The 14,298-nt window shown below is 48.4% G+C and overlaps 1 protein-coding gene across 1 annotated transcript in view; it reads left to right on the top strand.

Annotated features, from left to right (window-relative positions):
- The first annotated feature begins 2,788 nt into the window (after window positions 1-2,788).
- The window catches only part of CSF2RA (colony stimulating factor 2 receptor alpha subunit), a 29,099-nt gene continuing 17,589 nt past the window's right edge, over window positions 2,789-14,298 (top strand). Inside the window, exon 1 of the mRNA XM_030926328.1 lies at window positions 2,789-2,853. Within this exon, the coding sequence (XP_030782188.1) occupies window positions 2,789-2,853 (65 nt within the window). The remainder of the gene's footprint in view (window positions 2,854-14,298) is intronic.

A 14,298-nucleotide genomic window follows, 5' to 3' on the forward strand; every position in this document is an offset into this window, starting at 1 on the left:
GGAAAATAATGACAAAGTAACCAGTGACCCGAGGCCGGGGTAAGGAAAGGAGAAAGACTTCCCTGGAGGTGGAGTTCATTTCCCACCGTAAAAGCAGGGTGCAATTTTTATAAGCACCCTTGGGTGCAGACACCATCTCCTTCTTTCCAAAAGGAGTACCTTCCAATCCACGGGAAGGCAAGAAAAAGGGGTGGACCATTGCTTCATGTGAAAACTTGGCTGCACCTTTGGAGAAATGGCTGTTCATATCCTCTGCCCACGTTTGGGTGGGGTTGTTTTTGTGGTGTTGTTGTAAATTTGTTTAAATTCCTTGTAGATTCTGGATATTAGACCTTTGTCAGATGGATAGATTGCAAAACTTTTCTCCCATTCTGTAGGTTGGCTGTGCAGCCAACAAACACATGAAAAAAAGCTCATCATCACTGGTTATGAGAGAAATGCAAATCAAAACCACGATGAGATGCCACCTCAGGCCCGTTAGAATGGCAGTTATTAAAAAGTCAGGAAACAACAGATGCTAGAGAGGATGTGGAGAAATAGGAACACTTTCACACTGTTGGTGGGAGTGACAATTAGTTCAACCATTGTTGAAAACAGTATGGCGATTCCTCAAGTATCTAGAACCAGAAATAGTATTTGACGCAGCAATGCTATTACTGTGTATGTACCCAAAGGACTATAAATCATTTTACTATAAAAACGCATGCACACATATGTGTATTGCAGAACTATTCACAATAGCAACGACTTGGAACCCACCCAAATGCCCATTAATGATAGACTGGATAAAGAACGTGTGGCACAGAGACACCATGGAATACTATGCAGCCATAAAAAAGGATGAGTTCATGTCCTTTGCAGGGACATGGATGAAGCTGGAAGCCATCCTTCTCAGCAAACTCACACAGGAACAGAAAACCAAACACCGCATGTTGTCACTCATAAGTGGGAGTTGAACAATGAGAACACACGGACACAGGGAGGGGAATATCACACACCAGGGCTGTCAGGGGGTTGGGGGGTAAGGGGAGGGAGAGCATTAGGACAAATGCCTAATGCATGCGGGGCTTAAAACCTAGCTGATGGGTTGACAGGTGCAGCAAAGCACCACGGCGCATGTACACCTATGTAACAAACTTCCACGTTCTGTACATGTATCCCAGAACTTAAAATAAAATAAAATAAAAAACCCAAAACTTAACTGCACCTCGAATGCATATTACCAAGTGAAAGAAGGCCGTTTCCAAGAGGTACTTACTGCATGAAGGCATGTATACGACTTTGTGGACTCGGCAAATATTGAGACAAAAAGCAGACCAGTGGTGGCCAGAGGTTAGGGCAGAGGATCGGGGTTGACGGCGGATGGACAAGGTGAGGGAATTCTCTGCGGTCATGGACTTGTTCTGAATCCTGACAAGGTCTTGGGTCCCGGAATGCATCCATGTATTCAAACTTACCACGGTGCACCAATCAAGAAAGAGTGGCAACCAAGAAAGAGCACAGGCTTGTTGTGTACTACAAGACAAGGCTTTGCAATGACCTACCCTCTGCCATTCCCAGGAAGGTGTTCTCAGCGTTTCCACAGAGTAACCACATCCCTCTTACGAGGTTGAAGATGGGATTCCCACAGGAGCCAGCCATTGCCCTGCTGGGTCTATACACCCCGCCCTCAAATTGGGACTCGAAGCAACATTCACACACCTGTGTTCACAGGAGCGCTACTCACAACAGCCCCAACGTGGAAGGCCCCCCAAGTGGGGACCAAGTGGTCACTGGCAGACAAATACATAAGCAAAATGTGGTCTGTCTATACGGTGGAATACTATTCCGCCTTTAAAAAGGACAGACACTCTGGTCAAGCGTTGACAAACCGTGAGGACGTTACGCCGAGTACAAGAAACCAGCCATCAAAAGGAAAAATACTCTATGACGCCACTTGAAAGAGGTTCTCAGAGTCGTCACATTGGGATCAACAGAGAGAAAGTAGAATGGGTCCGGTGCGGTGGCTCACGCCTGGAATCCCAGCACTTTGGGAGGCCGAGGCGTGTCGATTACCTGAGGTCAGGAGTTCGAGACCAGCCTGGCCAACATGGTGAAACCTTGTCTGTACTAAAAATGGTACCTGTAATCCCAGCTACTCAGGAGGCGGAGGCAGGAGAATTGCTTGAACCTGGGAGGCAGAGGTTGCCGTGAGCCAAGATCGTGCCACTGCACTCCAGCCTGGGTGATAGAGTAAGACTCTGTCTCAAAAAAAAAAAAAAAAAAAGAGTTAAAATGGTAAATTTCATGTTATGCATATTTTATCTTAATTCATTTTTTAATTTAAAAAGACACCTAAGTGCAAAACTTCAGAGAGAGCATACAGTCACCCTTAGGGTTAGGAACTAAATATTGGAAGTGCTGTCTGCATTGCTTTATATGTCATCACTTTAAAAGGTTTATCTATGTGTCGTGCAGCATCAGGGGCATCCATAATGGGTATGTACAATGTGTGTACACCTGAAGACGTGCACTGGGGTACAGGCTAGAATGCTTTGTTGACAAAGGTGTGTACCAAACCTGGGAGCCCGCACGTGCAGCAGCACCCCACACCTCACTCTCACCGGCTGGTCCAGAATCTAGCCGAGAATCTAGCTGAATCGAGCGGAACCCAGCTCCAGAACTGAGCTGAAAGTGCTGCCGAGAGAAAGGCCAAGCCTGTCATTGTCACTGGGTGCTTGACAAAGGCCAGCCCTGACGTCTTCCATCCCCAAATCACTCTCCCCGGAGTAGGTATGGAATCGGCTCTATGCAGACGTGGGAACTGTTTCTTAGCGAGGGCTGGTGCATCCCGGCCAGCATGGGTGCTACCAGGTGGAGGCCGGTGGGATTTCATAGCCACCAGCTTCTCCTCTACGCCTCTGCATCCCAGACCCTGGGAGACGCCCAGATTCCTGCCCCTCCGCACTTGGAAAGGGAGAAACCTCTCCTTTGAAGATTAAGCAGTGGTGCTCTGGGGCTGCTGTGGATCTCAGGGGCATTTCCTCTTTCTTGTCTTGTTTTGGTCTGGAAGACAGTGATAATTCACTTGGAATTTTAATGTGTTCTCCAGTTATGCAATTCTAAAATCTTGCGCATATCGTTTTAAATGTTTGTCAAGGTTGGTTCTTCAAAGGGAGTGATTTGGACCTCCCAGGGCATATTTGGAAATGTCTGCAGACATTTTCCGTTGTCACCAGGGAGGGGGAGGAGGTAGGTGCTCCTGGCCCCTGGTGGGTGGAGCCCAAGGGCGCTGGTCAACACCGGACAGTGCACAGGACGGACGGCCCCACCACAGTCATGCACCCCCAAATATCGGCAGCGCTGAGGCTGAAAAAGTCTGTCTTAGTATGAGTGACTCTCTCACATTGCTGCTTCTCTCTTCTCCCTTTTCTCCTCCTTCCTTCCTTCACCCATCTCTCTGTGTATCAATCTATAGCTCTTTCCCTTCACCTCTCTCTCTAATCAGTCTCTCTACCCATCCATCTGCCATCTGTCTAGTCCATCCATCCATGCATCCATCATGTATCTATACATCCATCAATCATCTATCATCTATCAATCCATCCATCTATCCATCTTTCTACCATCTATGTGTCTAGTCTATCCATCCATCCATCTATCTATCATCTATCTATCTATCATGTCCCCATCTGTGCCTCTGCATCCCAGACCAAGAGAGATGCCCAGTTTCCTGCCCCTTGGCACTCAATGATAGAGAAGACAGGCTGGGAAACCTCTGTCTTCTATCTACTACCTAGATATCTGTGTATCTATCCATTCATCCATTCACATGTCCATCCATCCATCCATCCACCCATCCATCCATCCATCCATCCATCCATCCATCCATCCATCCATCCATCCATCTATATAATCTGTCTATCCGTCTATCTGTACTTATTTATCTAGCTAGCTGTCATCTATTTATCTATCTCCCTATCTATATCTATTTATCCACCTATGTACCCATCTATCCATCCATTTCTCTATCATGTATCTATCTATCCACCCATCTATTGTCTACCTATCTACCCATCCATTTCTCTATTATCTATCTATCTATCTATCTATCTATCTATCTATCTATCTATCTATCTATCATCTATGTATCTGTAATCCATCTACCATCTATCTACCTACCTATCTACCCATCCTTCTATCTATCTATCTATCTATCTATCTATCTATCTATCTATCTATCAATCAATCAATCAATCATATATATATATCTCTCTCTAATCCATCTATCATCTATGGCAGTGGTTTGCAACAGGCACAATGTTACTTCCCAAAGGACACTTGCTGATGTCTGGAGACAGTTTTGGTCATCCTGACTCTGGGGTGGAGGGTGTGCTTCTGGCATCTCCTGGGTAGAGGCCCCCAGGTTGCTGCTCAATGCCCTCTAGTGCACAGGACGGCCCCACCACAGATAACCATCTGGCCCCAAATACCAACACTTCCCAGATGGCAGCTACTTTGAGTAGCCAATCACGTCATCCCATAAACGTTATACATTTGTACATATTCATGAAACAAATTTGTGAAAAAGCCGAGGTCTAGGTGCCTGGCCAGTTGCTGCTGTTTACTGCTCCGTCCTGGCCTCCAGCGGGTCGTTTATACGCTCTCTGAAATGCATCCATTCCTTTGTTTGGTATATTAATGTTTCATTCACCATTTTCCAAGCAGAAAGCTGCCGTTAGTCCTGCCTGGTGACACGCTGTCACTTTTGCAGGGGAATTATTCTGCGTATATAACTTAACCGTGAGCCGTCTGTCCTAATACCTAAGGCATATTCTGTAAGCAATCCTTGTACCTTTGGCAGCTGCCTGAGTTCTGTTCATCATCCAGGACACTTTTACGACTTCCTCCAGCCACAGGAAGGGCACACCACAATTTATGACACCTCCTTGGAGGCCCTGAATTCTCAAACATCAATCGCTGTATTTTTTACTCCGCTTTGGTACTTATAAAAATTTCCATGGCTAGAATTTCAAAGACTTGCAGAAAATGAAGACACTGAATTGGATCAATTCATTTCCATTTTGGAGGTTGCTGGGTACACTTCACCAACTCCCTCTCCCTTATCCTTTAGAACAAGGGTGCTGGAGCTTTCAGGGAAGCAGGACTTTTTGCTAGAAATGAGCTTTAAAATCTGCTTGCCTGGGTCAGGATACCTGAAGGTCAAAGAAGAAAGTGAAGCCACATGGAAGTCATTTATATTCCAATATATGGCCTGGGTTACTTTAAGGACCACCCAGGAGATGGGGGAAGGAGGCTTGACTCTCAGCCAGGCAAAACTGTGAGATTACATTGCCTAGATGTTACATGTTTATACACTAAGAAGGGTAAGAACCAGCATCGTAGGAAGACAGGCTAAGACCTTGAAGAGGGAGCTGTTTTCCTTCCCTCCTTCCTCCCTTCTCTCCTTCCTCCCTTCTCTCCTTCCTCCCTTCTCTCCTTCCTCCCTTCTCTCCTTCCTCCCTTCTCTCCTTCCTCCCTTCTCTCCTTCCTCCCTTCTCTCCTTCCTCCTCTCTCTCTCTCTCTCTCTCTCTCATCTTTTCACAGTTTTGCTCTTGTTGCCCAGCCTGCAGTGCAATGGCACAATCTTGGCTTACTGCAACCTCTGCCTCCCAGATTCAAGCCATTCTCCTGCCTCAGCCTCCTGAGTACCTGGCATGACAGGCGCCCGCCACCACACCCGGCTAATTTTTTGTATTTTTAGTAGAGACAGGGTTTTGCTATGTTGGCCAGGCTGGTCTTGAACACTTGAACTCAGTTGATCTGCCTGCCTTGGCCTCCCAAAGTGCTAGGATGACAGGTGTGAGCCACCACACCTGGTCATGTGTTGCTTAATGATGGGGATACATTCTGGGAAATGTGTGATCAGGGGATTTCATCACTGTGCAAAAATTGTAGTGCACACTCACACAAACCTAGGTGGTACAGCCTACCACACACCTAGGCTATATGGTACTGCCCCTTGCCCTTAAGACTACAAACCGAATTCCAGCGTAAACCAAAAATAAAATTCTAAGCCCCCAGCCATCTGAATGGGCCCCTCCTCTTGGTCAATGGCATTCCAAAGTTAAGCTGAACCACTAGTTCAGGGGCTGGGGGTGGTGGCGCACACCTGTAATCCCAGCACTTTGGGAGGCCGAGGCAGGTGGATCCTGAGGTCAGGAGTTCAAGACCAACCTGGTCAACATGGTGAAATCTCGTGTCTACTAAAAATACAAAAAAATTAGCTGGGTGTGGTGGTGTGCACCTGTCATCTCAGCTACTCGGGAGGCTGAGATAGGAGAATCACTTGAACCCAGGAGCAGAAGTTGCAGTGAGCCGAGATGATGCCACTGCACTCAGCCTGGGCGACAGAGCGAGACTCTGTCTCAAACCAACCAATAAACAAACAAAAAAAGAAACAAGTAGTTCAGGCCATGATGGAAGTGTGGGTCACACACGTCTCCTAATACCCTCCTCCTTTGTGGAAGTCAGGAAAAGGCGAGCTGCATTCACATCAACACAGACCTTCATTGTGGTAAGAAATGTTGATATAATCTATTGAAGCCTGCTACCTACAGGCTCCATCTGCACGATGACACCTTGGTTTCCGTAACCCCGTATCTCAACGCAGCCATTCTCCTTGATAATAACTCTTTCCACCACCAAGTGCCAATCAATCAGAATTTTTTTTTTTTCTTTTAAGATGGAGTCTCACTCTGTCACCCAGGTTGGAGTGCAGTGGTACGATCTCGATTCACTGCAACCTCCACCTCCTGGGTTCAAGGGATTCTCCTGCCTCAGCCTCCTGAGGAGCTGGGACTACAGGCATCCATCACCATGGCTGGCTATTGTTTTTGTTTGTCTATTTGTTTTGTATTTTTAGTAGAAAATGCTTAAATCTACCTATGATCTGGAAGGAACCAATGTACATGTATTGACTGATGTCTCATTAAAATGTATAAAACCAAGCTGTGCCTAACCACGTTGAGCACATGGCACCAGGACCTGCAGAGCCTGTGTGACAGGTGCATCCTTAACCTGGGCTAAATAAATGTTCTAAATTTTGATTGAGACCTGCCTCAGGTACTTTTTTTTAAATGTTTTTTCTGGACACATACATACCTATGATAGAGCTTAATTTACTAATTAGGCACAGTAAGGAATTAACAGTAACTAATAATTGGCTTTTTTTTTGAGATGGAGTCTCGCTGTGTTGCCCAGGCTGGAGTGCACTGGTGCAATGTCGGCTCACTGCAACCTCTGCCTCCCGGGTTCAAGCAATTCTTCTGCCTTAGCTTCCTGAGTAGCTGGGATGACAGGCACTCACCACCACGCCCAGCTAATTTTTGTGTTTTGAGTAGAGACAAGGTTTCACCGTATTGGCCAGGCGGGTTGCCAACTCCTCACCTCGTGATCCACCCACCTCAGCCTCCCAAAGTGCTGGGATGACAGGTGTGAGGCACCGCATCCAGCGCAACAGTAATAATAAAATAGAAACATGGTAACTATATGCCAGCATCACTACTCTTGTGCATCGGAGCCATTATGAAGTATAAGGGTTACCTGCACGTAAGCACCACAATATGGCCACAGTTGATTTGGGTGGGGCGGGTAGCGCAGACAGGGTGGAGGGGCTGGCAAGGTGATGATTCAGGTTCCAGGCAGGATATAGTGGGACAGGACTGTCTGACCTCACTATTGGGAAGGATGTGCAATTTAAAATCTGTGCATTATTTACTTCTGGAATTTCCCATTTAATATTTTTCAGAGCACAGCTGACTTTGGGTAACCAAAACCAGGAAAAGCAAACGTGCAGATAAGGGGGAATGATCTCAGGTGCTCTTGGGTTCACAACAGCCTATGACTGTACTGACTTCTGTAGGCACCTGTAACACAATGGTAAATATTTGTCTATTTAATCGTATCTAAACATAGAAAAGGCACAGTAAAAATACAACATGATGGTCTTATGTAATCTTATCTTAAACTTACGCCATGCTATCTTATGTTATCTTAACACACTGCACATGCTAATATGCAGACAACTAGACTGTTCTGTGGTCTAGTGGGTAGGGACCTGGGGGCCGTCAGTAGCTGTGGGACTTTTTTACTCCTCTTGTTTCCTGGCCTAAATATGGGATGGTTATGCTTCACCTGCAGGTGGTGAAGAGATTTTTTTTTTTTTTTTTTTTTTTTTTTGGACAGAGTCTCCTATGTCCCCCAGGCTAGAGTGCAATGGTGTGACCTCAGCTCCTGCCACAGCCTCCTGAGTAGCTGGGATTACAGGCACCTGCCACCACGCCTGGCTAATTTCTGTTTTTGTTTTTTGAGACGGGGTCTTGCTCTGTAGCCCAGGCTGGAGTGCAGTGGAGTGATCTGGCCTCACTGCAAGCTCCACCCCCCGGGTTCACGCCATTCTCCTGCCACAGTCTCCCAAGTAGCTGGGACTACAGGCACCCGCCACTGCGATCCACCCGCCTCGGCTTCCCAAAGTGCTGGGATTACAGGCGTGAGCCACCGCACCTGGCCGGTGTAGAGGTTTAAATGAAATGATATTGGAAATATCCAGGCATAAAATAGGGGCTTCATGGGTAGAAAAAATGTGTTCTTGAAAACGGAAACAATATCTGCATTGATTATTTTCAAGGAGACTGAACCAAAAAATAATAACTCAGCTTGAGGACTGGCCCGTCTCTGTGACAGCCTGTGGTCGTACCTCATGCCTCAGCCCCTGGCACACACTGGTAAGCCCAGTGCTTTCGGAGGCCAAAGCAAGAGGATGGCTTGAGTCTGGGAGTTTGTGACCAGCCTGGGCAACATAGTGAGATCCCCGTCTCTGCTAAAAATAAACATTTAAAAATGTTTTGATGTTTGCGATAGGGTGTGGGGGTGTGAACCTGTAGATGTAGTGAGGTCCCCATCTCTGCTAAAGATCAACATAAAAAAATGTTTTATGTTTTGAGATAGGATGTGGTGGTGTGCACCTTTAAAACCAGAGAACCCCTTCCAGGGTGGTCCCTATCCTGAAGGTTAATTTGTAGGTGGACACAAACACAATAGTGAACTGTCTGGCCTTGAATAATCAAGATATTCAGATTCCATTGGCTCACTTCAAAGGCTCACGCCGCCTGGGTTTCACGGCCATTCTCTCTCCTCAGCCTCTCCAGAGTAGCTGGGAAACTGCAGGGTCCTGTACCACCCCCCGCTGATGCTAAATTTTTGTTGGTTATTTGGTTTTAGTGGAGACGGGTGTTTTCGCTGTGGTTTTTAGCCAGGATGGATCTCACTGCCCTCCCCTGACCTCGTATGCTGCCCAGTCCCGCCCTCGGCCCCCCCAATCGTCCGGTCTGCGATGGACAGGCATGAGCCACAGCCAAGCTGGCCTTTATTATTTTTGAGACGGAGTCTTGCTCTGTCACCCAGTCTGGAGTGCAGTGGCGTGATCGCGGCTCACTGCAACCTCCGCCTCTCAGGTTCAAGAGATTCTCCTGCCTCAGCCTCCTGAGCAGCTGGGATTACGGGCGTGTGCCACCGCGCTGGGCTGATTTTTGTATTTTTATTGGAGATGGGGTTTCACCTTGTTGGCCAAGCTTGTCTCGAACTCCTGACATCAGGTGATCCTCCCGTCTGGTTCAATTACATGGCAAGTGTGCTGTTTCTTTACTGCATGCCCGCCCCCCCTCCACCACCAAAAAAAAAAGGCAAAACAAATAAAAAAAAAAACACAACAAGCAAAAACACTTTGCAGTAAGGATTGTCTGAATATGTGATTCTTGTCCAAAATAAAGCCTTATATATTCTGTTCAATGGGTGTGTATAGGGTTATAAGACTCAGTGTAAGGACAGAGCTAAAAGCATTTTCAGACTGCAAAGCATTCTTTCTACAAGATTTCTGCAGCAGTGGGAGGTTCGGTTCTATCACGATTCTCACGTCACAGTTGTCTCTGATTAATTACCAGCTCTAATCACTGTCTCAGGGCTACTCTTCGTCTTGGACAGGGAGCCACGTGGTTTGTTTTGGTTCAAGCAGCGCTTCGTTAGATCTCTCTCTCTCTTTCTTTCTGTCTGTCTCTCAAGTGAAAAGAAGAGTTGGATACAGACACACGGAGGGCAGAAGACAGGCACACACCAAGATGGAGCAGAGACTGCAGTGATGCAGCATAGTTCTCAATCATCTGGGTGGACCCTAAATTATCTGGGTGTCATGACAAGGGTTGTTCTAAGCGACGGAAGAGGAGACAGACACAGAGGAGGAGGCCACGTGGAGACGGAGGCAGAGGAAATGGAGTGACACGGCAACAAGCTCAAGGGACCACTGGAGTCCCCGACCCTGGAGAGGCAAGGAAGGGAGCCTCCCCTAGAGGCTCCAGAAGAAACTGGATACAGCTGTAGTGAACGGAACGGTGGTCCCCAAAAAGATGTGTTCATATCCTAATCCCCAGAACCTGTGAATGGGACCTTATCTGGAAAAGGGTCTTTGCAGATATAGTTAAATGTAAGATATCGAGATAATCATTCTGAATTATCTGGGTGGGCCCTAAATCTAACGACAAGGGTCATTCTAAGAGACAACAGAGGAGACCCAGACACAGAGGAGGAGGCCACGTGGAGACGGAGGCAGAGACGGAGTGATGCTGCGGCCACAAGCCCAGGGACGCCTGGAGCCCCCAGGAGCGGGGAGAGGCAGGAAGGAGCCTCCCCTGGAGCCTCCGGAGGCAGCATGCATGTCTGTGTCTTAATGCCTGGAGACACCTTGATCTCACACTCCTGGTCTCCAAGACTGAGAGAGGAAGAAGTTTCCTGTGTGGAAATAAACCCAGTCTGCGGTCATTTGCTAAGACAACCCTGGGAGAGTGAATCGGAAGGAGTCTTTGCAGTGACTTTAAGGAAGGGCATCCCTGAGCTTTCAGGCCCCAGACACCTGGAGGATTTGGGGGCTGCTGCCAGACGTGAGCCTGAAAGTCAGTGAGCAGTGGTCAGAAGAGGATGCTGGCGAGGGGCATTGAAGAGGCTGAACCCTAACTGACTATGTCGTGTCTGCAGCGTGGCCACGGCAGCAGTCAGGGTGGAGACAGAACGCGCTGAGAGAAAATGTGATGTGTCTAAGGAGACTATGCCACCATCTTCTGATTTCTCAGCATCCCCTTGAACACAAGGAGAGAGGGGGAAAAAGGACAATGTTTGCAGTGCACAGAAAAGGAACCAGATGGAAAAGTGAGCTGCAGGGTGCAATGGGATTCAGGAAGCGGTGGCAGGTACGTATTTCATCAGGGTTCTCTACAGAGACAGGGCTGATAGGATAGATGAATATCAGAAGGGAAGTCTATTAGGAAAAGGGACTCAACAGCCACAAGGTGAAATCCCACAACAGCCCGTCTGCAAGCTGAGGAACCAGGAAGCCAGTCTGGGTCCCCAAACCTGAAGGAAGGGAAGCTGACCACGCAGCCTGCAGTCTGTGGCCAAAGGCCCGAGAGCACCTGGCCATCTGATGTCATCCCGAGAGGTCTTAACAGCCTGAAGACACTGGGGGTCTAGTGTTGAGGGAAGGGAGGACCAGCTGGAGAAAGAAAGAGGCCAGAGATCAGCAGGATGCCTTCAAGTTCCTCTGCCCTCTTTTGATTTTTGTTTGTTTTGTTTTGAGACGGGCCTCCGCTCGTTGCCAGGTGTGGAGTTGCAGGATGCGAAATCTGGGTTACCGCAACCTCCGCCTCCCAGGGTTAAAGCAATTCTCCAGGTGCCATGGAGACAAGACGACTCGATGAAGAGAAAATGCAATGCCTCAAAGGAGACTATGCCACCCTCTTCTGATTCCTCAGCCTCCTGATAGCTGGGATGACAGGCGGGCACCCCCACACCTGGCTAACTTTTGTATTTTTACTAGAGACGGAGTTTCACCATGTTGCTCAGGCTGGTCTCAAACTCCCGACCTCAGGTGATCCACCTGCCTCGGCCTCCTAAGGTGCTAGGATGACAGGTGGGAGCCACTGCGCCCGGCCCTCTGCCTGCTTCTATCCTAGCTGTGCTGGTAGCTGATCAAATGGTGCCTGTCGAGATTGAGGGTGGGTCTGCCTCTCCCAGTCCAGTGACTCAAATGTTCATCTCCTTTGTCAACAACCTCACAGGAACACCTATGATCAATACTTGGCATGCTTCAATTCCGTGAAGATGACACTCCATAGTAACCATCACAGTAAGGAATAGCAAAACGGAATACAGACCCCAAGGGCTGGGCGCGGTGGCTCATGCCTGTCATCCCAGGACTTTCAGAGGCCAAAGGCGGATGGATCACCTGAGGTCAGGAGTTCGAGAACAGCCTGGCCAACATGAGGAACCCACCGTCTCTACTAAAAATACAAAAATTAGCCAGGAGTGGTGGTGGATGCCTGTAATCTCAGCTACTCGGGAGACTGAGGCAGAAGAATCGCTTGAACCCGAGAGGTGGAGCTTGTAGTGAGCCCGGATCACGCCACTGCACTCCAGCCTGGGAGACACGGTGAGACTCCTCAAATAAAAAAAAAAGAAGAGAATACAGACCCCATTAAGACTGTTGCTGCACTCGCGCCAAGCCTCCAAATATTCCAGAGCTGAAATTGCAGAAAACAAAATTATGTGGTGTGGGAGTGGCAGAAGTCAAGGTCCTTTCTTGTGGGGAAGGATGGTGTTGACATTGGTTATCGTGATGGGGGGAAGTTTGTTTGGGAGTAAATTACAAAGAAGGGGGGGGGGATCCATTTAAGTTACTCCAAACAAACTTCCCCCCATCACGATAACCAATGTCAACACCATCCTTCCCCACAAGAAAGGACCTTGACTTCTGCCACTCCCACACCACATAATTTTGTTTTCTGCAATTTCAGCTCTGGAATATTTGGGAGGACGTGGCTGACAGAGTGCAGCAACAGTCTTAATGGGGTCTGTATTCTCTTCTTTTTTTGTATGGGAGTCTGCTAGTGTCTGCCCAGGCTGGAGTGCACGAGTTGTGTGTTGTCGGCCCCTTCCACTCACAAGCTCCCTCTCGGGTCAAGCATTCTTCTGCCTCGCTTCCCTGAGTACGCTGGACGAGACAGGCACTCCACCCACCACGCCTGGCCTAATTTTTGTGTTTTGTAGTAGAGAAGGGGGTTTCATCAGTTGGCCAGGCGTGTTGTCGAACTCCGACCTAGTGATCATCCGCCCTTTGGCCCTGAAAGTCCTGGGGATGACAGGCATGAGCCAACGCCGCCCAGCCATTGGGGTCTTGTTATTCCGTTTGTATTCCCTTACTGTTGATGGTTACTATGGAGTGTCATCTCACGGAATTGAAGCATGCCAAGTTGATCATAGGTGTTCTGCTGAGGTGTTGACAAAAGGAGATGAACATTTGAGTCACTGGACGGGAGGAGGCCGAACCCCCACCCTCAAATTCGACAGGCACCATTGATCAGCTACCAGCACAGCTAGGATTATTAGAAGCAGGCAGAGGGCGGGAGCAGTGGCCCCACTGGTCACCAGCACCTTAGGAGGCGAGAGGAAGGTGGATCACCTGAGGTCGGGAGTGTGGACAGCCGAGAAACATGTGAAACTCCGTCTCTAGTAAAAATACAAAAGTTAGCCAGGTGTGGGGGTGCCCGCCTGTCATCCCAGCTATTCAGGAGGCTGAGGAATCAGAAGAGGGTGGCATAGTCTCCTTTGAGGCATTGCATTTTCTCTCAGCGAGTCTGTCTGTCTCCATGGCCAACCTGGAGAATTGCTTTAACCTGGGAGGCGGAGGTTGCGGTAAACCCAGATCGCATCACTGCACTCCAGCCTGGGCAACAGAGCGAGACCCCGTCTCAAAACAAAACAAAACAAAAAGCAAAAGCAGGCAGAGGAACATGGAAGGACTAGCCTGGCTGAGTCTCTGGCCTCTGTCTTTCTCCCACGCTGGATCCTCCCTGCCCTCAAACACTAGACCCCCAGTTCTTCAGCTGTTAGACTCTCGGACTGACATCAGAGATTGGCCAGGTGCTCTCGGGCCTTTGGCCACAGACTGCAGGCTGCGTGGTCAGCTTCCCTTCCTTCAGGTTTGGGGACCCAGACTGGCTTCCTGGTTCCTCAGCTTGCAGACGGGCTGTTGTGGGATTTCACCTTGTGGCTGTTGAGTCCCTTTTCCTAATAGACTTCCCTTCTGATATTCATCTATCCTATCAGCTGTCTCGGAGAGAACCCTGATGAATGAAACATACGTACCGCCACCGCTTCCTCGAATACCATGCCCCTGCAGCTCATTTCCTCTGTTCCTTTCTGTGCACTGAAAAC

This window comes from Rhinopithecus roxellana, chromosome 22 (genome assembly GCF_007565055.1).
Source record: "Rhinopithecus roxellana isolate Shanxi Qingling chromosome 22, ASM756505v1, whole genome shotgun sequence".
Lineage (NCBI taxonomy): Eukaryota > Metazoa > Chordata > Mammalia > Primates > Cercopithecidae > Rhinopithecus > Rhinopithecus roxellana.